This window comes from Onychomys torridus, chromosome 4, assembly GCF_903995425.1.
Source record: "Onychomys torridus chromosome 4, mOncTor1.1, whole genome shotgun sequence".
Taxonomy (NCBI): domain Eukaryota; kingdom Metazoa; phylum Chordata; class Mammalia; order Rodentia; family Cricetidae; genus Onychomys; species Onychomys torridus.
The window spans coordinates 3,568,831-3,594,026 of record NC_050446.1 but is presented as its reverse complement, the minus strand read 5'-3'; the positions used below and the strand labels follow the sequence as shown (position 1 = coordinate 3,594,026).

General features: G+C 51.2%; 1 protein-coding gene across 6 annotated transcripts in view; it reads left to right on the top strand.

Moving 5' to 3' along the window:
* Positions 1-25,196, top strand: part of Gsn (gelsolin) — a 55,131-nt gene that overhangs the window by 6,528 nt on the left and 23,407 nt on the right. For 2 of the 6 annotated variants that reach the window (XM_036186072.1, XM_036186074.1), the window contains exons 3-6: positions 6,327-6,416; positions 22,301-22,371; positions 23,594-23,798; positions 24,313-24,467. In XM_036186072.1, coding sequence (XP_036041965.1) covers positions 22,348-22,371; positions 23,594-23,798; positions 24,313-24,467 — 384 coding nt within the window. In that variant the 5' untranslated portion in view covers positions 6,327-6,416; positions 22,301-22,347. Of the gene's footprint in view, positions 1-6,326; positions 6,417-21,448; positions 22,252-22,300; positions 22,372-23,593; positions 23,799-24,312; positions 24,468-25,196 lie in introns of those variants that run through there. The other 4 variants (XM_036186073.1, XM_036186075.1, XM_036186071.1 and 1 more) reach the window with 4 other exon arrangements.

The following is a 25,196-nucleotide window of genomic DNA, read 5'->3' as shown; positions in this document are numbered from 1 at the left end:
TGACACCCTAGTGAGTAATTTTTTATATGTTCTTTTAAAATTTTTTATTTGTATGTGCACATGCCAAGGCAGGGGTCACAGACAACTTTATGGAGTATGTTCTCTCAGGCTTGGGGTCCTCAGGCTTGATAGCAATTGCTTGGATCCACAGAGCCACGTCTTGCCCCTTCATTATTACAAATGGAGTTCCTGGCTCAGTTGTGAGACGTTTGAAGCTTTTTGTCATGTTTTTCCACATTGGTATTCAGAGGTTGCAGTGGTTCACGAGTGGTCCTGTGTTCCTGGCACCATTGGCGGGGAAACCACATTCTTGAAGGAGCTCTGTAGCTGGCAATTAGGAGCACAGCTGTCCTGCAGGTCTACAGACTATTTCCCTGAAACATCAGACTTCAACTAATTTTCTCAGCAAATCTTTTTGCACAGTCCAGTATCAGAAGAGGGTGGAGTTGAGACTCTCGGCCGAAGAGCAGCGGGAATGTGGCTCTCTTTCCAGCTTCTGCTTTGCGCTTGCGGTTCGGACCTGGATTGGATCGCCTCTCTGCAGAGGGAACTTGGTTCTCTTTTGTACTTGCGGTTCTGACCTTGAGTGGACTGCCACTGTGCTTTGGTTTCCTCAAGGGTAAAGTTGAGATTTTAACATTAGCTTCCTACATTTTTGTTAGTTTTTTGTTAAGACAGAGTTCCCTACAGCCCAGGCCAGTCTTGAATTCACTATGTAGCTGAGGATGGTCTTGAATTCCTACCCCCATTAGAAGTGCTAGGATTATAGTCAGGCACCACTGTGCCCAGTTTTACCTGCTAGACAAGCACACTGTTAGCTGAGGCCAGCCCCATCCCTTTTCTGGGTTCTGAGACTGCAGATGTGCCGATGTGCCCATGATGTACCGCTTCCTCAGTGCAGATCATCCAGACTCTCAGAACTGTTGTTTCCTCCATCTGATTCAAGCACCTCAGAGCCAGGGCAGAACAGCGAGGGCCATTGTCTTCGTGTGGTCACATGTTAGTGACTTCCTGAGCTTCATTCAGGTCAGGAGGTGGAAGTCAGTTGAGCTATATCATTCAGAGTGGGATTTTCATGGGCTAGCCTAGGCCCTGTCCCCTTTGCACTCTCCCAGACTCATGGGAACACTTGGTTCTAGAATACTCCTTTAGAAGTTGGGAACTGCCTGCCTGACTTTAAATGGCCTTTTTAAAAACTTGTAGAATTTGTGGTTGTATAAAATTCCATAGCGGTGAATGATATTTTAGATGCAGCAGGGCTACATTTTAGAAACGTGAAATCTCAGACTCTGCCCTTAGGGTGGCCATATTTAGCAACTAAAAACAGGATGCTAATTAAATTAGAATTTCAGATAAAGATTGGATAATTACTTAGTATTTCTATTCTCCCTGCAACATTTGGGCATACTTATAAAGAAAAATCAGTGTGTATCTGCAGTTCAGATTTAAATGAGCATGCAGGGTATTTTCCAGCAACCCCACCTCCCCCAGCTCCACTGCATCCATCCTGCGTTCCTACAGGAGGTTCATGGGATTCTTACACAGCTCCAGGTGTGGGAAACATTATATGCCAGAGGCCTTCCCGTCAAAGCCCACACTGAATGCTTTTTGTGATGTCTGCATGTGTAAAGCAGAACACAGTATTTGTTAGGGGACTGATAATTCCCACATTACTCATTCACATACAACTGGATGTTCCTGTATTGTTTTCATACTACAGAGAGCTGTAGGACTTACTACCCTGCCACCCATGGGTCCAAAAGGTCCTCCACATTGCAAGAAAAATAACAATCTATAGAGAGATGGAAAATATAATTTATTCATGGCTTTGTCCAAAACTGAGGTGAGTGGGTGAGTCTCAGTCCATCTCCACCTGGCTCACAGCAGAGTGGAGCATGCAGAGGAAAAAGCCAGGGAACGTGCATACCAGCAGGGTTTCTCTTGGCATCAGGCTTCTGGGGGTGGCCCATCTTCACTGCCCACATGGAGTTTTCCCAGAAGAAAGCCAGTTCCTAGGCTCTTGTTACACCACATTGTTGGCAGTGGAAGGGGAAGATTCTTGGCTTTAGGAAAAAGCCCTGGCAGCTCTGGAGGCCTCAGTTTCTCACGAGCATGTGCATCTCTGCCAGTGACTGCAGAAGGTGCCACTCTTTACAGCCTTCTCACCTGACAAGTCTCTTGACCTGACCTGTAGAGATGGGTCTCGGGAACTGCCGAGTTCCACCTCTTCACTCCTCAGCCAGGGGTTCCCACACCCTGAGAGAGCGACTGTGTTTCCACCAACACCCTCCTAGCTCCCGGGTGCCATCACTTGTGATAGTTGTTCAACCCAAGGCCTGGAAAGATAGGGGAACTTGGCCATGGACATGCCCCTAGCTCCTCTTGGCTGCTGAGCTTGGGTAAGTCACATGCCCACCTGTCTGACCTGGTTCCCTAACTGGGCTCCCACTCCTCTGTGAAATGGGGATGCTGCCTTCTCTCCTCTCCAGTCAGCTTCCTTGCCTGGCTAGGGCCAGATCTCAAGATCAAGTGTAGGCCTGGTCTGTCCATTTTACATCCTGGAGTGGAGTTCTTTCTGTGTTTGGTCAGATCTGAGAGCAGGGAGATGACACTGTGGCACCAGAGAAGATGCTTTTAGACTTAACGATTTTGAAAGTAGACAGAAATGACGTTCTGAAGAATCTCAAACTTACCATGTCCACAATCACCCAGTGACTGGCTGAAAATGTAGGTGCTGTTTCCTTAGGGCTGGGTTGGGGCCTGGAATCTGCACTCTTGATGTATCTCAGCTGATGCTGCTGGTGCAGGGGTCACAATGAACTGGAAGATTCTCAACCAAGGATTGAGTAGAGTGCTTATCTATCATGCATGAAGCCCTGAGGTAGATCCCCAGCATGCTAAAGAGGGTGTAGTGGTGAACACCTATATAAAGTGGGTGTGGTGATCAATAGCTATACAAAATAGGTGCAGTGGTGCACACCTGTATAAAGTGGGTGCAGTGGTGTATACCTGTATAAGTTGGTGTGATGTTGTATACCTGTATAAAGTGGGTGTGATGTTGCACACCTGTATAAAGTGGGTGTGATGCACACCTGTATAAAGTGGGTGTGATGTTGCACACCTGTATAAAGTGGGTGTGATGTTACACAGCTGTATAAAGTGGGTGCAGTGGTGTACACCTGTATAAAGTGGGTGTGATATTGCATACCTGTATAAAGTGGGTGTGATATTGCACACCTGTATAAAGTGGGTGTGATGATGCACACCTGTGTAAAGTGGGTATGACATTGCACACCTGTATAAAGTGGGTGTGACATTGCACACCTGTATAAAGTGGGTGTGACGTTGCACACCTGTATAAAGTGGGTGTGATGTTGCACACCTGTATAAAGTAGGCAGGAAGATCAAAAATTGAAGATCACCTTTGGCTGTGTATTGAATTCAAGGCCAGCCTGGGATAAATGAGACCCTGTCTCAGAAAGGAAAGGGAGCGGACAATCAATTGATAGTCAATTTAGAATGATCATCTAAAAGGTAAATCTATTGGTAAGGCATAAACAGCCAGTCTAGATTCAGATACGTTTTTGTTTTCTTCCGAGTTGGGCATAGAACCCAGAGCCTGTGCTGGCTGGGCACGCGTCCCCCGTGAGCTGCCCCCGTCCCAGGTCTTCTCGTGTCTTTCCCTGGAGATTCCGTCTGCCTCCCTCTTCTCTTCAGACTCTGCATCAGAGTTTCTAGAATGTGAGCAGTTGTTGAAACAGTCTCCTGCCAAGTCATGAGAGGTAGGGCCTTCAGTAGGAGCAAGTGACTCAGCGGGGAGCCATCTGAAGGGCCTGCAATGGGCTTTGATAAACATCTCCACCAGGAGGTTTTACCCTTAAGATGATAAACATTCTTCTCAGTAAATATGTGAATGAAAACTGTTGCTGGAGGGACTCACTATTTCTGTTTGGTTAAAAAACATTCTTGGCTCAGAGCCAATCAATAAAATAAAACAGAAGGAAGGAAGGAAGGAAGGGAGAAAACAATAAAATCCCAGAAGCTTATCAAGAGACAGCGGTGGCCTGCCGTGGCTCAGATCATGGACCCCGTAGCCCTCCGCACAAGTTCGCTGTAAACCTGAGCAACCAAAGTTTTGGGGCTTTCTCCAAGTGAGCAGGAGGCCTAACCTTATTTATAGCTTGGTACTGAGTACCAAGCTAGACCCAAGAGCAGTGGTCTGTCTAGACATCTTGGCTGTGTGACCTGACCCATGGCGCCTTACTTCGCCCCTCTGAGGTCTCACTTGACAGGTGGCATGATACTTGCCTAGCAGACTTCCTGTATTACCTGTAGAGTCTGATACCTAGGAGGTGTACGAAAGTGACAACTTGTCACTGGAGGTGGCCATTTGAATCCTTGTGGTGTGGCTGGACATCAAGTCCAGAAGTCCCACTGATGACTCGGGAGGGGTCTTGTAGGATGAGAAGGACCACCGCTGCGGCTTCCACCATTCACAGGCAGAATGCTCCGGATGAGTCCCCTGGTGGCAGCACACTGACTGTCAATGCGCTCCCTGCCCAGAGGTTAGCCTTTCCTTGGTGGACAACCTGACTCTTGGGAGCTACCTCCTTCCCCTCAGCTCTGAGGCAGTGCACAGGCAGACTCAGAACCAGCAGCCTGGGGTGGGGGATGGGGTGGGGCTGCAACAGAAACCCTCTCTTTCTTGCTCCTTTGGGAGCATGTGGGTGGAGACCTAGCAAGTAGTATCAACTGCTTGCAGATTTTGTTGTTGAGTTGCTACAGCCTTTCTGGAAGGGAAACCTGCAAGTTTAGACTTAGCTGGGCTCATTGTCAACTCATCCAAGCATGAAAGCTGGTGTCCGTCTAGAAGAGTGTCGTGTTCTTGCCCATAGATGGCAGTATCTGTACTGTGAGCAAGTTCTGTGGGAATGTGCCTGTGAGCACGTGTCAGCCATGTGGGCAAACATATTGTTCCCTGGCTTCTTCCTTTGGAGAATCTGGAGCTGCAGTAGGCAGGGTCTGGGGTAGCATGAACAGGTCTTACAGAAATAGACTGCTGCAATTTAGTATGGCAGAGAACCTAGGGGCCGAGAGGATTAAAGAAAACAGTGTACACAAAACTTGCACAGAGGATACAAGACATGGAAGACACTGTCTGGCTGGAGTCTGGCAGGTCCAGATGGAAGATCTAGTGGATGAGAACTGTGGATCAAGTGGTAGGCCATGACAGACCACAGAGTAGATGCTGAGAAGTAGGTAAAGGACCCTGCACTTTGTCTAGGGGCTGTGTGGAGCCACAGCAGAGTCTGAGCACCCGGTGACGTGGTCTGGGCCTGCTCTGAGGAGGTTTGCATTGTGAGGAAGTCAGAGGTGGACGGTCCAACCGAGAGGTGACAGTGGGGATGGAGGGTGGAGGTGTGTTCCTGTGCAGTCAGAGGCTGAACTGGAGGTTGTGGGGGTTGCTGCCTGGGTCCTTGTGTGGATGGGAGATGGTGGCTGGGGATACTCTTTGCTGAATGGGAAAGGGGTGCCCTTGGGGACGTATACAGCACCCCTTCTCCCCAGTGGACAGGTGAGACTGGTTTGGAGTGTTCATAGCTGTCTGTCATTTTCAAAAACAAACTCCCAATGTGCTTTGACGTACTCTAGGAATTAGGGATTTTCTGCAAGGTATTTGAGAAAGGCCCGCAGAAGTGCCATTTAACTCTAGTTCCCCAGACCTAGATAAACATGTGACCTCTGACCTCTCTGCCTGTGGCTTCAGGTCCACTGCTGTGTCACCTACCAACACTGCAGAAACCACCAGCAATGTCTGGGCCATACGCTGTGGTTAGGAAGGGGCCTGTTGTATCTTCACCTGTGAGGCCTGTGAGGCCCCACTGTGAAGGGATCCTGACTCTCTCCTGGCTGGAAGAAGCTGGTTTGGGTAGCAAGATCTTCTAGAGCTGGAAGGAGCTGACTGGGACAGGGACACGATGATAGGATTGAAGTTCCAGGTTGTCCCTGGAAGGCAGGGGCGAGAGGGCTCAGCTGTACAACCCACCACTGGTCTGGGATTAGGATAGGGTGGTCCTTCAGCCCTTCTTCTGACATGCCCCGGAAGTGGCGTTTGCCAGGTCATGGACTGGGCCACAGTCTCAGAGTGAAGCAGTTACTCTGAGGAGCTCACAGCCTGGCATCCTGAGGTCCACTTGTGGCCAGCTCAACCCTCCAGGAGCAGGTGTGGGCACCACTGTCATGAAGTGAGTGTCTCGTTGCTGGAGCTCTGCAGGCTGGCAGGATTTACCTCAGACACTGACACCGAGACTCCTGGCCCTTTCCAGGTCCCACCGACTCTTCTTTGGCTGTGCCTCAGCAGCTGTCACAGCGTCTCCTCACGGAGTGGCTCTCTTCTTCTTGCACAGCCCTGTAAGGTAGGTAGAACAACACAGCCACTGTCCACCCAGGGTCCCGGGGAGTCTGGATGATTCCAGAGTGCAAGCAGCTGAACAGCCTTTGTGGATTAAAAGCTTTTCCCTTTGTGGCCCAACTGTTTATTCATGACCTCATCTGCTCCTCACAGGGGAAAGGCAGGTGAGGGCAGGGATGCAGCAGGCTGAGCGCCCCATGCCTGCTCTCACCCTGGCTGTGCGTCTTGCTTGCTGTGCTCAAGCCTTCTGGGAGCTCTATGGTGGGGTGGGTTCCTTGAGGAGGCAAGATAGGAACTCTCCCTGCAGATTGTGGAGAGGTGCAAGAAGTTGGCTTGTGGCCACCAAGTCCCCTGCTTGTTGGCCTTAGGAGGCACCTGAGGAGTGAGTCATGTGAGGGTGGATGAGTCATCCCCACCTGGCTGGCTGGGTGGGTGGGCCCACCTATCAGGTTCCCAGGTGAGCCTGAGGTGCAGTGCACTGGGAGGCTGGGTGGAATGCAGAGTGCTGGGCCACAAGCCAGGAGACCCAGATTCCCTCTCAAGCGGTCCCGGCTTTTCCTCCTGTAAGGCTGTGCATTCGGTCCCCTTGTGTCTGACAAGGTGGTAATGGGGTCAGACAGGCCTGCAGGTGCCTTTGTGAGCTGAAAAGCCACGAGGGCCACTGTGAGAGCGTTTCAGCCTGAACAGAGGAGAGCTTCTAATTGTGTGAGGAGAAAGGAAAGCGCCCTCCAGCCCATGGCGTCACCGTTGCTTGCCAGAAGAAGCAGGAAGCGAGTACCTGTGTTTCCCAATGCTCCACTGCACCCAGCTGCCAGGCGGTGACAGGAGCTGACCATGGCTCTGTCCCTCTTAAAGTCTAGATGAGAGGGCCATTGGTGGTCATCAAGGTACTTAGTCCTTGGAGCCAGGGTTTCTAGAAGGTTCTCTAGGCCCAGAGGCCTGGCCTGGCCTCAGCTGCCACTGAAGGATCACACCTGGCTTCTGGGGTGCCAGCTTCTGACAATGCAGAGGCTGGGGTGTCCTTTCCCATGTATGCTTTTGAAAGCCATGTCACAGGCCTGCCCTGGAAACCACCACATGGCCACAGCCAGACCTGCTCAGGCCTAGCTGAATGTCTCGGGGGTCTGGCTATTCACCCTTGCAGCTCCTTCATCCCCTGTACTGCGCCCACCTCACGCTTATCTCCATGAACTTGGGTGTCAGCAGGTAAGGAGGGTGCCTTGGTGCCCTCCTGTCAGATCCTCCGATGTCCTTGTCCCAAGTCTCTGGCACATTGATTCTTTCTTCTCTATCTGGAACATTCTCTCCCTTGCCACTGGAAGGCTGTACTGTCGGTTTCCCAAGCTGTCCCACGCCACCCTTTCTGACTATGTACAGGGCTTTGTTTTTCTGACTTAAATGTTCAGCGGATTCTAGAATCCATTCATTCACAGAATCATGTGACAGATGCCTAGGCTTGGCGCTGGGGGTTGGAGAAGGAGCAAATAAAAAAACCTTTCCATACCTCCTGGGTCTTGTGGAGATGGTTACGCCTGCCATGGCTTTGTTTTTCTTCACCTGAGGAGGATCTGGACAGGGCAGAGAAGCCTGAGTGCTGGATGGCAGGGTGAGCTAGGAAGGGAGAGCATCCCTCAGAGTGGGAAATGACTAGGCAAGGGACCAGGAGCTCCCAGGCCATGCTGCCCTCGACTGTGGATTTTACTCCAGGCTACTGGAGACTGTTAGGATCTTCCCAGTGGGAGACTTGGAGAACTTCATTAGTGGAACCATGATACACACGCACTAACATGCGCACCCACATGTACACACGCATGCACACACATCTTAAGACCCTGCATGGTGTTATTTCAGGGTTTTTCTCACAGAAGTGCCCCGATGCTTTCCGTGAGACCTGATATTGAGGAGTCCTGGGAAATATGTGCTTGCTCAGGATCTTTTGGCCCTTTGCCTCCACCTACCTCCACCCATCCCCGTTTCCCAGTCAACCCTTGCTGACTCTTACCCTGGAATGGGTGGTGAACGCATCCTGCGAAAGGACAGCCACTGTAACCCCCGAGGGAGGCGATGGTGGCTGATACCCAGATACTTCCCAAGACGCCCACGGGACCAGTCAGCTTTTCCTGCCCATGAGATGAACATTGGGCCGAGATGGGGAGTTGAGTGATCCAGGCAGGAGGATTGTGTGCAAAGGGCTGGTCACCTGGAGGAGCCCTATGTCCCTGCTGACAAGTGAGTCATGCCTGGAAACTGAGGTGAGAGCGGCAGGAGGCAGCAGGGCTATCTGGGGATCTGGAACGCTGAGCTTCAGTTTTCTGGTCACTGGGCACCTTAGATGGCTGTTGAGAAGAGGAGTGACTTGATTGATGGGATTTCAGAGCAATCAATTGGTGGCAGGCAAAGAGGAGGGCGGGTCAGAGAGGGCAATGCTGGAATCCCATAGGAGAGAATGTGTGTTACCACTTCATTACACACACAGACAGACAGACACACACACACACACAGGAACAACCTGCCCACCTCTCTGCATTCTTTGCTCTTGTCCGGTTCTGTTCCCACTGTTCAGGAGGCTGACGAGTCAGACCACCGCAGCCCTGGACTCCAGGAGTAAGAGAGTCTGAGCCAGGATCTCTCCGACTCTCCAGTCCCTCTCAGCTTTGTTGTCTGCATCCATGAAGTAGGGCTTGGATGGTGCCGGGAGTGAACTGGGGAGGAAGGTCCGTAGCACATGCGAGTACATGGGATGGCTGTAAGGTTAAGGCCCTGCCCAGGTCACAAGCTGCCCCATGGGGAATCCTCTTTGTCTGCAGTATGAACCAGAAACACGATGTTCCCAGCAGAGTTTGGGGGGTGGGGCTGGAAATGCCTTTCGCACCAAGGCCAGGCCTGGGGACTGGTTAGGACTTGTTTGCCTCTTCATCCTCTGCCCTCAGCACTTGGGATGATGAGGTCCCCAGAAATCCTAGACAACAATAACAACAATACAATTGAATTTGAAATGTGCCACAGGGGCTGTGGATGTAGCTCAGGCAATAGAGGGCCTGCCTGGGGTCAGCCCAGCGCTGAAGTAATGATAAAACACAACTTCCAAGTTGATTAGGGCAGGACACAATGAAACAGATATTTGAGAGGCAGAGGCTGTCACAGACAGATCAAGAGCATCCAGTCTGGAAAGGGCCCAAGGGCACACACTGACCTCCCCAGTTCGCATTTTGGGAAACTGAGTCTCAGACAGAAGCAGGGAAGGAGGAAGCAGAAAAAGGAGCCTAGGCCCAGGTCCAGTATCCCCACTAGGCAGATGGGCTCTTTGCTCAAATCCTTTTCCTCAAGGAGCGTGAACAATGGCTTCCTGAAGAAGTTTTAGTTAACTGTGTGAGGGAGCCATTTCTGGGCCCATTTGTGCTCTGGTGCCTGTGGCACGGGGCCTGGCATAGCGAGTTCCGCCCAAGCCACAGGGTCTATTTATTGCCCTGCGCAGCTGTGACTGAGGAAAAAGCCCTTGGGGGAATGGTGAGTAGCAGGGGACCAGGCGCTCTCTGAAGCTTGTTCAGACAAAGCCACAGTTTAGCTACCAGTTAGGCTGTCTGCCTATTCTGGTGCCCTCTTCTGGCCTCCAAGGCACATGACACAGAGCCATACATGCGGGCAGAACACCCATAAACATAAAAGTAAATACATCTTAAAAGAATACGAATAAAAAAAGATGCACTTATTTTCATTTTATATGTTTTGTCTACATCTCTTTAGCACTGTATATGTTCCTGGTGCCAAGGAGGCCAGAGGAGGGCATTGGATCCCCTGCAACTGGAGTTAGGGATGTTTGTGAGCTACCATCTAGTGCTGGGAGCCCAACCCAGGTCCTCTGCAAGAGCAGCCAGTGCTCTTAACTGCTGCACCCTGCCCCAAGCCCACATAGGTGCTTTTAAAGCAGCAAGGGAGAGAGTAACAGGCTTCACAATCTAGCCCTGGATTTAAACTCTGCTCTGCATTCCCTGACTGCAGTCTTCAGCTAAACTCTCTGAGCCTCAGTTTTCCCATGGATGATGCCACCCATAAGCTTTAGTGAGGGTTCAGGAAATTGCTGCTTATAAAGTTCCTATCACAGGGCTGAGGAGATATTTTAATAGGTGGAGGGCCCCATGTGCCTGCTGGGTCCCTCACACCTATATAACCACAGGGAAGGGAAGGCAGAGACAGGAGGATCCCCAAGGGCTTGCTGTCTAGACTGTCTGAGCCAATGTGAGCTCCAGGTTCAAGGAGAAAACATGCCCCCCAAATATGGTGGAGAATGATTGAGGAAGACAGCTGACCTTGATCTCTAGAGCCTCTACATGTATGAGAACACACATCTGCATGCATGCACACCACACATCTGCACACACATCTGCACACACATCTGTACACACATCTGCGCGCACACATATATACACACATCTGCACAAATCTGCACTTGCATGCATATGCATACACACACACACACACACACACACACACAGCTCTTGTCATGATGACTGTTGCATATGGAGCTTCTGAATGCAGAAGGAGGTTTTATTTGCAGGTGGGCACTGAGGCTCCTTATACAGTGCACTGCACACCTCAGTGGCTAAGAGCAGTCAGGTTTGGGGAGTCCTGGCCTCCCACACCGCCCTGACCTTTCTCTCTCCTCCTCCCAGCCCACTGGGCCTATCCTGTTCCCAAGATCCAGGGAGCTCTGTGTTAGGGATTGTTTTTCTTCAGAAGTTCCTTCTCTGGTGCCACAGGATGACTCAAGAGTCTGAGTCATAGCTGATGGCAGGGCAGGCCCGCCCAGGGAGGGAAAGGAGAGAAGAAAACAGGAAGGGGCCAGTTAGTCCAGCTGTCCTGCTGTTTGATCAGCCAGACCTGACAGACTCCCTCTCCTGCTTAGCCTCAGTTTCCCCCACTGTGGCTTTGCCATGTGGTCCCCTTTGGTAGCTGGCCCTTAGAATTGAGTTCCAGGACCCCGACTAGATCTACACATTCCAAGGCTGGGGCTGCGCCTGGGAGTTGGTGCTCTTTCCGAACTCTCCCAGTGACTCTGCCTTAGGTAGTCGACAGTGGAAACTTCCTCAGCTAAACAGGAGGACTTTTGTTTCCACAGTGTTCCTGGAATATAATTCACATAACTAATTAAATTCACATTGCATATATATATATTTCCTCCATTTCATGAACTTGGATTCTTAGTGAATTTGGGGTTGTCAATCATCTCCATAATCATGCTTGAGAGACTTTTCTCTCCCTTTCTCCTCATCTCTCCCTCCCTCCTTCCTTTCCTTCCTTCTTTCCTTTTTCTTTTTTTTTTTTTTTTTTTGAGACAGGGTATCTCTATGTAGCCCTGGCTTCCCAGAAACCTGCTATGTAGACCAGGCTGGCCTCGAACTCGCAGAGATCCACCTGCCTCTGCCTCCTGAGTGCTGGGGTTAATGGCATGCACCACCACAGCTGGCAAGGACATTTGATTACTCCAAAATAATCCTTGTGCTCCCTGCTTGCAGTCTCTCCTCCATTGCCCACAGCTAATCGGTGTCTGTGTCTAGCCCCGCCACACCCTTATCAGCATCTGTGTCTTGCTCCCCCACTTTCTGGCCCTGTGCAAATCATTATCCTGCTCTGAACCTAGGATTCCTTCTCAGTATGAGAAGGCATCACTGCACCCTCTTGCAGCCTGTTAGGCTAACCCCAGCATGCAGTGTCTCATGCACAGCAGATGATGGGCACATGGGCCCTGGTGCACAGCACACAGACTCAGGCAACATTTCAAAGCACTTACCTAGCATGTCAAGTGCTGGGATGCACAGCAGTGTGCTATTTTAATCTACACAACCCTGCCAGAGAAATGTGACTGTCACAGCCGAAGAAGGAAAGGCCACGTGGTGACAGAGGGTCCTTAACTATAACATTGTATTGCCCCTGCTCTTAGGCTGTGAATACCCTGAGGTGAGGACCACCATTTATAGGTCCAAAGCAAGGATGTAGTGTGTGTTTCCAAGGGCTGAGACCCAGTACACTGGACACGGACAACAGCACATAGCGGGGTGTGTCAGTGAGTGAATCATGACAAAGGCAAGAACGATGTAAATTAAGCTACAAAGTAGACCCTGGGCACAGGTCTAAGAAACACAAGGCCTGCTGTGTGACGTAGTCACGTTGTGTATGTGTGACCGTGGGTGTGGACATGGTCCGAAGAGCCTGGTACTTTAGCTCTTATGGGTCCCTAGGCAGTTATAGGTCCCTAGGCCCTAGTAGGCTCTGTCATGGTAGGACCTGGGGCCCAGCAAGCAGGCAGGAGGCTTTTCTCTTCCTCACAAAAGCCTGCCTGTTCCCTTCTCCTGTTTCTGGGTGCCAAAGAGAAGGCAAGTTCCAGAGGAGTACTGGGTCCCCAAGTACACCCACTATCCTTTTAGCTCAGACAGGGGTCCATGCATGGTTCAGGAAGAGCCTGCCAGGCCCCCAGCTCCCCTCTCTCCAAGTCAGCCTTCCCCCACAGCTCCCCAGCACTGGCTGGGGCCAGCACCAGTAATTTTCCTCTTCCATTCTCCTCCTGGCTCCTAGCTGCTTTGTTGGCTTAAGAGAGACTGCCTCCAGGCCTCTGGGAGAGAGCTGCAAGGCTGTCGCGGCCCAAGAGTAGATTGCTAACAGCTGCTGTGGGCGGTGCAGCGGAGGAGGCCGTGGGTTGTAGGCAGCAGTTTCTTGAGCCCTCTTGGTACCTGGAACTCACCATTTTATTCTGTTTCTTCTGAACAAGAGTGGCAGGCCTAAGGTCACACATAGCTACTTCCCAGGGTTCCTGGGGGCAGGGAGCTGAGGTCACACCAGGCTAGGTTAGATGGCAGAGGGTGTTCTGGTGGGCAATGAGCTACCACGCTCAAGGCACGTGGGCACTGGAGCTTAGAGCCCAAGAGTCCTGTCTATCTGAAAGGGCCTGGAGCAGTGGCTGCCACGGGCCTATTCAATTGAGATCTTGTGAATCCTTTCCCTCTGCTAATTGCTAGCCCCTGGCCTTCATCTCTCCTTTGGAGTTTTTCCAGATTTTTTTTTTTATTTAATTAATAGCAGATGTAGCAAACCTGTGACATAAGTTTGGCCATTCTGTGTCCAAGGGCAGTGAAGTTCAGAGTGGTTGACTTTCTTGTCACACGCAGCTTGTGAGTGTTGGAGTCTGTGTTCTTTTGAGTGGACAGAGCAAGCCAACTTCATAGAGGAAAGAGATTCTCGAGGTAGACAGGAAGGCCAAGGCCCTTCCAGAGAGTCACCTACCCTGGACTAGCCACCACCCTGTCTCTGGCCTTGGTTGGAACCCTTCAGCTGTCCTTTGCTTTGACTGTGAAAACTAAGTGAGGTCAAAGGCAGGTGTGGAGCAAGTGAGTGGCAGGTGTGTAAAGACTGGCAGGTGCCGAGGGGCTATCTTTGGAGGCCACAGTTGCCACACACCAGCTGAGCAGCACACTGAGAGCCAGGTTGTCTCCTGTCCTGCCAGACATCAGCCTTGTCACTCCATTTTACAGAAAGTGAAATCGGATCACTGTGGAAAGAGACACTTGCTCTGTCCCCTGAGCTCTCGGTCCTCTTGCTGCTTCCCTATGCCTGCCTCTTTGTCCTCTCTGGGACCTCTGCCTGCAGGCTGCCCTGGGTCATTCAGGCCATCAGCTCTCATGCAGTGGCCAGAGCCCAACACAGAGGAAACTGTGGTGGTGATTAGCTGTGGAGAGTGTGGGCACAGAAGGGCTTCATATGGAACCCTCAGCAGGAGGATGTGGCACCTTCCAGCCCCCATCACCATAGCTCATGAAGGTTGCCTGGGGAACCCAGCTGTTGGATCCTGGTGAAGAATGAACTTAGTCTCCAGGTCAGCTTGACCAAATACAGTACTCACCCTTTTCTCTTTCTGTATCTGAGTCCCAAGGCCTAAACCATCCTGGGCTGGTCACTCCTGTAACATGAGTCCTCTTGACTGGATCCCTACTGGACAGCTCACTGTCTCTCAGAAAAAGACAAGCAGATGAGCAGATGTTCCCCGTTGTTTTTATTATGGCAAAGTAGACATAACATGAAACTTAGCATCATGAACATTTTAACATTTTAAACACATGGTTCCATGGTGTTAATTCATCATAAATCTTGCACTGGTTACCACTGCCCATCCCCAGAACTTTCCATTATGCAGAACTTTTTAAACCCAAAGGTGTGAGGAGAAAGGCCACTGCCCCAAATCATCATGGCCAAGTTAATTAAAGCAAGCTTTTTATTCATGTACATGAGCTACCTCTCTCTAAAAGCAGGGTTCAAGAGATCAGCACTGGAACTGAGGAAGATAAGGTTTTTATAGCCTAGGGCTAGGGAGTTTGCAAACAGTGTGTGGGGGATTTGGAGAGCAAAAGTCAGTAGGGTTACAGGAGCATAACAAGTTTGTTGTTTTTTGGCTCTTTTGGGGGGCCCACCACCCAGCTCCCAAATAATTCACACACATGGAGTCTTATTCTTAGTTATAAATTCTCAGCCTTAGCTTGACTTGTTTCTTGCCAGCTTTTCTTAAATTATCTCATCTACTTTTTGCCTCTGAACTTTTTCCATTCTCTTACTTCCGTTAAATCTTACTCTTACTCCTACTCCATGGCTGGCTGTGTGGCTGCGTGGCTGCGTGGCTGCGTGGCTGCGTGGCTGCGTGGCTGCGTGGCTGCGTGGCTGCGTGGCTGGCCCCTGGAGTCCTCCTCCTTCCTCTCTTGTTCCTTCTTCCTCCCAGATTTCTCCTTTTATTTGTCCTCTCTGCCTGCCAGCCCCACCTACCCTTTCTCCTGCCTTGCCATTGGCCGTTCAGCTCTTCGTTAGCCCATCAGGTGTTTTAGACAGGCACAGTAACACAGCTTCACAGAGTTAAACAAATGCAACATAAACAAAAGTAACACACCTTAAATAATAGTCTACAACACAAGTTAGTCATAACATCTGAAACAAAGACATGATTGCAAGGTGGTCCTAACAAGGTAGCCATAAGAACAGGTAGTCTTAACAACCTTTTGAAACAAAGGTGGGGTTGCAAGATGGTTACAACTTTTGAAACAAAGACATGGTTGCTGTTTCCTGAACAGGCAGTACAGAACCATTTGTAGTTATAAGGTTACAGGTGAGGCATAGCCTAATCTTTGAGAAACAAATTTAATCATAAACAGGAATGGACCTAGTTTATCTTTACTATAAGATGGCTTTAACGCCCAAGATGGAGGCAGGCTGGTTCATCAAACTGAAAGTCTGTCCTCTTTGGACAATAGCCTACATTTCCCTTCCACTTAGGACTGTTACTTCACTGTATGTTCCTATACATCTGATGCTTCTCAGAACTTCATGGAAGTGGACTCACAGTATTTGCTGTTTGGTGACTGGCATAGTGTCCTTGAGGTTCATCCCTATGTGTGATCTTTTTAAACTGTCCCTCTGTTTGGATGTGTTTGTTGATTGTGAACTCATTTATTAATGAACAGCTGGCTTGCTTCCCTGTTGTAACTGTTGTTGGCAGTACTGCTATGAACGTGGACATGCAAATGTCTCAGCTCACTTTTATAAACCAGTATATATTTGAACATTTATTTTATGAAAAACCCTATCTGTCTGTCTGTGTCTGTCTGCCTGCCTGTCTCCCCCCCTCCCCCTTACACACACACACACACACACACACACATACACTTTTGTTGTTTTGAAATCCAGTCTTGCTAGCTAGCCCTGGGTGAGCTTATTATGAAACTTATTATGCAAACCGAGCTGACCTCAAACTTGCTTCTCTCCCCCAGCACTGGCATTACAGGTACACACCATCATATGTGGCCTCTAATTTACACACAAGAAGATTAGAGAGACAGAAACTCACCCAAGCAACTGACCCAGCAAAAGTTGCAGCTTTCTCTTTACAGGTTTCACCTGCATCAGGCTATGCTGAGCCCTGGTGTATTTCACCTGGTTACAGTTTTTAAAGGTTACTCTTTTTCATTTGTGTGTGTGTGTGTGTGTGTGTGTGTGTGTGTGTGTGTGTGTGTGTGTGGTGTGTGTGTTTTATGTAAGCTCAGGTAACTGTACAGGCCAGAAGAGGGTGTCAGACCCTCTAGGGCAGGAGTTACAGGTGGTTGTGAGTCATCTGATATGGGTGTTGGAAACCAAACTGAGGTCCTCTGCAAGGGCAGCTGTTCCCTTACTAAATTCTTACACTTTTCATGGGAAGAAGATATTGCAATTTCTACCTACAGATAGAGAAACTGAGGCTTTGGTGCCAAGGTGACTTGCTCAGAGCTGTCAGCTAGGTAAGGGGTAGACCTTATTCCCCCACTTTGCTAATGGGAGCTCTTTTGAATTACTTGGCCAAATTTTTCCTCGGAACAGCCGCCTGCAGCAGCATCTCTGTCCCTTCCTGCTCTGGCTGGGGCATCACAGCCTTCTGTCTGCACCCCACCCAGTCTCCTCCTGATCCTTCCCCCAAGCCACCAAGCCTGTGCTTCGGCTCTTTCATCCTGCCATTAACCTATGTTTGTGTCTGGGCTCCCCAGGAGTTGCTACACAGTTCTAGGGTGGGGGGCAGGATGAGGGGCTAGGGCTCATTTCTCAGCAATCCCAAGTTTCCCAGAGCTAGAGTGTGTGTCTCAGGGGAGGAAAGACTGATGTTACTCATGCATGGCCAAATCTTATTGCTTCCAGGGCACAGAGCCAGGAAGTGGTAGGGCCAGGCCTCCTCAGAATGTCCTCACAACACTAGGTGGGGCTGGCTCTGGGAGCTTGCAGAGGGTCAGTGGCTTCAGTCCCTGAGATAGATTCAACCAAGCCCCACTGGCCATATTCCCAATAGCTGTTCACACCCAGAACAGACTTGGCCAGGGCAGAGGCCCAGTTGGCCATGTCAGGGAATCCTGGTCCATGAGACCCAGGCCTTGCCCTGGCCTGGTTGCCCACAGACCTGAGTTCTAAGTCTAGGCTATGGACACTGGCTCAATGGCCTGGAGACATCACTTTCTCCTGCTTGGTGTTATCTACAAAGAGATGGGAGGTCAGTGGTCGTTACTACTGGCAGTCCTTCGGCTTGCTCCCATAGTTCTACAGGTGGGTATTACTGTCCCTATTCACAAATGAGTGCCTGGAGGCCCAGAAAGGGAAATATCCCACTCCCGATTGCACAGCCCCACCCGAGCCAAGTCCCATTAAATCTGTAGTCTTAACTCTACTGCTCCAGGCTGCTGCCATTTAGTAGGTGTGAATTCACTGGGCTCAGGCCTCTGAGAGAAGAAAGCAGGCCATCCGGGGACCCTTTGGGAGATGCTGTGTGTCAGGCCTTGGAGTCCCTTGCTATTCCAGGAGACTGGCACCTTAAACTCCATTCCATTTTAAAAACGAGGGAACTGAGGCCTTGACTGCAGGTGCCTTCAAGTCCGTGCAGGCCTGCCGGAACATGTGCGGGTCCTGTCTGGTTCTCTGGGTTTCACAACTGCCTTCTCTGTTTACTGATCATTGTCCCTCCTGGCAAAATCCTAGACCAGGAGGGCGGTGCTCCCAGGAGGACCAGCGCACTGCAGTGGGCCAAAAGCAAACAGGCTCTGGGAGGAAAAGAGGGAGCTCTTCCAGTGATGGCTAGCTGCCTGGGAGATGAAGAGCGGCAGTGTTTGGGGTGAGGGAACAGAACAGGGAGGTGTCTTCCCAGCCCGCCAAGGCCTTTTGTATGCTGTTGCCAAGGGCGAGGGTGAGACATCTCATCTGGTAGTCACCCCAGGCAGCCCACAGAGATCTAGAGATTGACTTTAAGTTAGTTATAGGGAGAAAAGCGGGTCAAGAGATTGTTATGGCGGCCTAGATCCAACCACAGGGAAGGAGGGGGCCATAGAGGGACATGGGCTGTGCCACTTGATCCTGTGGCAGATACTGAGAGGGTGCCTGATGTAGGGCCACTGGGCAGGACTCACAAACAGCCAAGAAGGGTGATCAAGGCAGTCCTAAGGTGCAGTAAAGAGCAGGGACTAGGGTGCACACACCAAACAATCAATGGATAGCAGTGTTACATTCAAGTCAGAGCAACTGTCCCAGGCCTGAATAAATGGAGGTACTGTGGTCTTTCTCCACATGGTGGCCATGGCCTGGGGTCTTCTTAGATATGTGATTTTCCTGGGTGATGACATCAGGCATCTGGAGGGCTCGAGGGCTTTTCTGGAACCTTCTCTTGCCCCGGCCTAGGAGATGTGGTAGTGCCAGCTGCTCTAGAGACTTCTGACTGACTGCCTGGCATGGGCTTGGACTGGTTTAGCAACAGCAACCCATTTCCTGCACAGGGTTGATGCTCCCTGCTGAGGTGGGGCCTGGGCTCCTGCTTCCTCTCCCAGACAGAACTGGAGCTCGGGAGCCCCAGATGAGGGTTTGAACCTCAGCAATGCCTCCTTCCACGTGAGTGGCCTGTGTCTCGGTTTCTCTGTCATCGGCACATCTTCCTTTTCTGGGCACTTGTACCCACTCGCTCCCCTGAATTCCTACAGCTTTTTCCAAGCAGGAAACAGAGTAAGGCAGGGTTACCCCATCAGAGTCTCCACACCCTGTGCTCTTTAGTGAGGGTTTTCAGGCTTTGGGGTCCTGTAGGGCAGCGGTCAGGGCTTGACTACTCACTGGATCCCGAGGTGAGCTGACATGCTATTACTGATTTCAGAGCCTCTTTCTTACATCAGGGGTCCTAGGTGGTCTGATTCAGAAGGACCTGTCAAAGTGACCTGCTCTGGTGTTCCCATTTTGCAGATGGGAACTTTGAAGCTCAGAAGCAAGTAGGTTCTGGGCAGGATGGTACAGCCAGGATCTGGGGATGCTGGGGCTAGAAATGGGCCTTGGAGGAGACCCAGTCATCCAGGTTGTCTATGGCAGAGCCTTCCCTAACTCTGGAGCATCCCCTTCACCTTCACTTCCACCCCCTTGTTCCCTTGGACTCACACCTCTTCCAGGCAGGGAATAGATTAGAGAGTTGCCCTTCCAGTCTCCATTCACTGATGCCCTGGAGTGAGGGTTTCTAGGCTCTAGGGTCCCAGAAGGCAGAGTCTGGGCCTTAGTCACTGTGGCCCAAACTCCATAGCCACATGGCCAGCAAAGCTACACCACCTTTGTGATCATTAACCTGGGGCCAGGAACTCCGGGCTGGTGGTCACTGACCCCAGGGGTCCAGGCCAAGCTATAAAGGGCCCTCTGTTAATCACGAACTGGACAAACTAGGGCCACGCTGCTCCCGCTGCTCCTGAGGGGCCAGCTCAGCTGCTGGCTCAGGTTCCTTGTCATTTCCCAAGTCGGCTAAGGAGCAAGTATCCCTTTACACATATTCTTAGAGCATTCTTTGTAGACTACAGTTCTTAAACAAACAAACAAACAAAACCAATAACCATGTTGGATACATTCTCATCACATTTTAGATCTTATGCTTCACACTGTTTTGTAGGGAGTGTCTCAGGATGTGATTTGCTGGCACACACAGTTCACTCACTGAAGTATCCGGTTCTGTGGATTTTCAGTGGTGTGAAATGGTTGCGTGATCATCATTATGGTGTAGTACTAACAATTAAAAAGGTTCCTTGTGCCAATTACAGTGAGTGATCCCAGCACTTCCTCCAGCCTCAGGCAGCCATGGTAGTGTCCAGAGTGCAATCTCTCTCTTCATCACTTCCAAGCATACAGCTTTAACACTTGGGCATTTACTGACTTTGCAAGGGTTTCTGCATCAGCTCCACCCTTATAGGAAGGAAGAGGGGGGCCACTCTGTACCATCATTGTGCAAGTTGCTTCTTGCACCTGGAGCTCTCTCCATGACTGCTGAGTGCCTACTATGTGCCACCAGGCACAGTTGGCTCTGACACCCCCCCACCCCCAGCTACATTGTGGTCCTTTGTGTGACAGCTCCATCACTTACTTCCCCAGCACATTTCGGGTCCTTTCCAATTCTCTTCAAACAATGCTTCAATGAATATCCTTGTCCATTGCAAGCAATTGGTCGGGAGTGCTGTATTGTGTGCTTTGAATATGCACGGTCAAATTGTTATCTGGAGAGGTTAAAATGGCTTATGCCATCAGGAATGTTCACTTGAGCAGTGTGGGCTTTAATCAACTCTGAGTTGAGTCTAAGTCAGCCCACTATGGGCTCCACAGGCCTGAGGGTGGGCTTCCTACACCATGGAGCCCAGAGAACTCAGGCTTCTACAGACACCTGATAAAATCCTGAGTTTTTAGGATTACACAAAGGCCCCAGGCATCTCCTTCCTCGACAGCTTGCCCCTAAGTCATCTTGCTATTCACTGGGCATGACCTATGTTCGCCTGCCCTTTGCCCATTCCTTCCCTGGAATGCTGTTCTCAGTCCTGACGGCCCCTCTGTCCCGCTAGGCTTCACCTCTATCCCCTTAAGTGGGAAGAAATTGGGGTGGGAGAGGGCAAAGTTCAACCCTATCCAATAAGAAATCATGCAGTGCAGGCTCCAGAGGGAGCTGGGGTGAGTGAATATTGTCACCTGCAGACCAGACTATCTGAGCAGGCCTGATCTAACCCTCTGCAACCTCTGTGCCAGTAGGAGACTGAGGCACAGTATGCAGGAGTCCAACCTAGGTCTCTAACTTCCCAGTGATAAGCTGAAGAGTGGGGGAGACTCAAATCCTGGCTCCCCAGGAGAGGATAGAGAACCTAAAATAGAAAAACTATTATAGGAGATGGAGGTGTCATCAGCATAGAGGGGTAGATAAAAGTGTCGCCCCCAGCAGAGGCAAGTGTGTCCGGTCAACAGGCAACAACTTTGTATAACGAAGTGACTAAGGTTTGCCAAAAAACTTTTAAAAAACAAAAATGTTGGCTGGGCGGTGGTGGCGCACGCCTTTAATCCCAGCACTTGGGAGGCAGAGGCAGGTGGATCTCTGCAAGTTTGAGGTCAGCCTGACCTACAGAGTGAGTTCCAGAAAAGGTGCAAAGCTACACAGAGAAACCCTGTCTCGAAAAACCAAAAAATCAAAAACCAAACCAAAACAACAACAACAATATCAAAAAACCCAAACAAACAAAAAACCAAACCAAAACAAATGCTATTTTGAGAAAAGTAGAACCAGAGGTTAAGAATTCTGATGGGGAGCTGAAGCTCTTCCATGTAGCCCAGCCCAGTCCAATCCAGACCCAGAACTACTTGAGACGGGGTTGACAGTACAGTATTAGTTGTCCTCTTCATGGCATTGTGCCAGTCCTGAACTCCTGCACCGTTTCCCCTCTGTGAAATGGGCTCTCTTTAGAGCGTCCACTCTGAAAAAGATGCTCCAGTGACCCTTTGGGTAGAAAGCGCCACAAATGGTTAGTTCGTGCTAGGTGGTTCTTTTGTTTTGTTTTGTTTTGCTTGTTTAGTTTTTGTTGAACCTGCTAATAGCACGGTAAGAGGGGCTTGCACGGGTCACAGAAAAACAGCTCTCCTGAGTTAGCACCTGCTCTGCGTCCACCACATGCCGATCTCTCGCTTGGAAACTAGGGTCAAAGGGGCGACCACACCCATTCGGGTCGGTGTGGGAACCCAGATGTCTTGGAGATCCAGGACAGATCCCTGCCTCCCCCGCGGGCCACAAGGCCCTCCCTGCGGGGCGGTCCCCAGCTAGGGCGGGATGGGGCGGCCGGCTACTTAAAGGTTGGGGCGACCGCGGGGCCCCGGCCGCAGCCTGGGTCCTCACCGTCGCCATGGCTCCGAACCTCTCGCTGCTCTGCGCGCTGGTCCTGGTGCTGTGCGCACCTTCGCCGTCCTGTGCGGCCACCGGGTTGCGGGGCGCGGCTGGAGTGAGGGCGCCCCAAAGTCGGGCGTCTGAGGCGCGGGTGAGTGCCCGGGCTCCGCGGGGCTCCCCGAGTAATTGTCTATTGTAAGTTCTTGCAGATACAGCGCTAGGAAAAGGGGAGTAATTCAGGTGTAGCATGGAAAAACTGTTTTGTTGCTTTGTAAGTATGTCTTGCTGCTTCGGGGCTCCTGGGGGCGGGGGTGGGGGCCCCGGGCCAAGGCTGTTTCCCTCTCTGCAGGCTAACCTCTCCCCCACTACTGATTCGGTTCCCATCTCCTTTACCATGTCTAATTTCTTGTGTCTGCCCTACTTCCCTCCGTGCTGGTCTCTTCTCAGATTCCTCTTTATTTGATGCCTGCCCCCCCCCCGCACCCCGTTTTCCCTATGAATACCTATGGACATGACTGTTCTTCTCTTCTCTCAACCTTGACTGTGGCCCCTCCCCCGCCCCTCCCACCTGCCGTCCCCTTTCACGCTCTCCTCTACTTGTCTGAGTTTTTCTACCTTTTGAGTCTGTTCTAACTTCTCCGGCCTGATTTTTGTTCCTACCAGACCTCCTTCTGGCCGAGGTGACCTGCTGACTTCCATCCTTAGGCGCCAGCCTAACCTTCTGTCCGTCGCCACCCGCCATCAACCCCCACCCGCCCCCCACCCCAGAGCATGCCTGGCAGCCTTTCCCACCCTCAACCTTCTCTTCCTAACAGGTTCCTGCAGACTTCAGGCTCCATCCCTCCCCCTTTTCCGAGACGTGGAAACGGGGTGGGTTCCGGGGTGGGGCAGGAGGGAGGAGGCAGACAGCGCAGGAGGCCACTTGGGCCCACTAAGCCAATCCTTTCTCCGGGTATGACAGAAGATGGAGGGGACTGAGTGATCTTCCCTGTTTCAAAGAGCAAACTCAAATAGGCCATGTGACCCGAGCTCAGGCCCCCTTCCTTCTGGTCCTCAGTTTACCTGTTTGCTGAGTAGGGATGAATGATGAGTTCCAAGCCAAGAAGGTGCTGGAAGGAAGCGAGCAGAGAGCAGAGTCTCTGGGGACAGGGAGAGTTGTCACCACCATCCAGGAGCCCAGGGACACTCTCTATGTTCCCTAATCTAGGGTCCTGCCTCTCTGTGCCTTAGCTGTCCCATTGGCAACAAAGGGAGGGGAGCTCTCTGCCTCCTCCATAACAATAAACAAGCGAGAGAGCAGAGTGGGAGGCAGACTGGCCTAGCTGAGGATTAGTACACTCAACTCCCAGAAAGGGGCTGCTTCTCCTCCACTACAGGAGAGCAGGAGGCTCAAGTGAGTCACTCCTGCTGCTGGAACCTGCCCTCCCTCTGCCTGGGGTCTCTCCCTGCTGAGACCCACACCCCTGCTCAGGCTCTGCCCTGTCTCTCTGCAGCCCAGCACCATGGTGGTGGAGCACCCCGAGTTCCTCAAGGCAGGGAAGGAGCCTGGCCTGCAGATCTGGCGTGTGGAGAAGTTTGACCTGGTACCTGTACCCCCCAACCTCTATGGAGACTTCTTCACGGGTGATGCGTATGTCATCCTGAAGACAGTACAGTTGAGGAATGGGAATCTGCAGTATGACCTCCACTATTGGCTGGGTGAGTAAGTGTTCCTGCTCACCCCACCCCCACCACCCAAAGCGTGGATATACCTGGACACTTCGAACTCGGTGATCTGTGCCACTACCCTCTAGAGCCAGCCTGGCTGCGTTCAGGTCCCAGCTTTGCCCCATGACCTGTGATCTGCCTTTCAGTAACTCCCCAGTGTTTTTATAGAGCAGACTATACTACCTCACAAGATGTAAAACAAGTTATGCTGGGTGACTGGGCACCCTGGGTCCCCTACACTTCCTTGGCTCAGCTCCAATCACGCCTTCATTTACTCTTCACAGTTAGGAGCATAGAGTCTCTAACATTGGCTCTGGTCTGTTTTAGGGTTACCCCATTATACAGATGGAGTAACTGAGGCTCTTGGAAGGCAGGGAGGGACTCGTTCAGTTTCTATAGCCAGGCCAGAGTAGAACTGTTGGCTCTGGATGCCTCCTCCCCGAAGGCTTGCAGACGCTGGTCCCATGCTGCCCTGACGTCCCCTGACGTCCCCTGATGTCCCTAGGTAACGAGTGCAGCCAGGACGAGAGTGGGGCAGCCGCCATCTTTACTGTGCAGCTGGATGACTATCTGAATGGCCGGGCTGTGCAGCACCGTGAGGTCCAGGGCTTTGAGTCGTCCACCTTCCTCGGCTACTTCAAGTCCGGACTGAAGTACAAGGTGGGTTGGCATCCACTTTATTTGGCTGGCCAGGGTTCACGGTTTCCCAGCCTTGTGGAGTGATGGACAGACAAGCCACATGTCAGGCTCTGGAGTCTCAGCGTGTGTTTGAACCCTGGTCTGTCTTCTCAGTGTGGTGGCCTTGGACAAGCCAAACTCCCTCCTTGAGCTTCTGATTCCTTGTCTTACAATGAAAAGAAGGTTCTCTACATCTTTGGAGCGTTTTCTTCCCACATCAGCAGGAGCCATGGTGGTCTCTCACAGCCCCGAGGTCTGCCAAGTCCCAGTCCTGCACCCTGTTAGGGCTTTGTAGGTATTTGACAGGCTCCTTTCATTCACACACATCTTTCCCCTCCATCTTGGACTTTTATACATCTGTACCACAGTTTGTCCCTAAGCTTTCGGCCAGACAGGATCAAAGCCAAGTTGGTAACCCTGGCAACTGCACCCCAATATGCTGTGTGGCCTCCAGGACCCCCTGACACCAGAGCCTGCCTGTGTCTCTGGTTGTCAGAGAGCCAGTTGTGCCTGCCCTGCAGTTTCAGGAAGAGGATTTGGGGCAGAGGTGGCTGGGAAATGTCCCAAAGCTTGGCTCCTTGAAGAGTTCAAGAGAAACCACGTATTGTTTAGGATAGAGAGGGGATTACAAGTTTATGAATGAGACGAGTCTAGAGCTCTCATTTTATGGGGGCCGGGGCAGCTGAAGTACGGAGAGGTTGAGCAATTGGA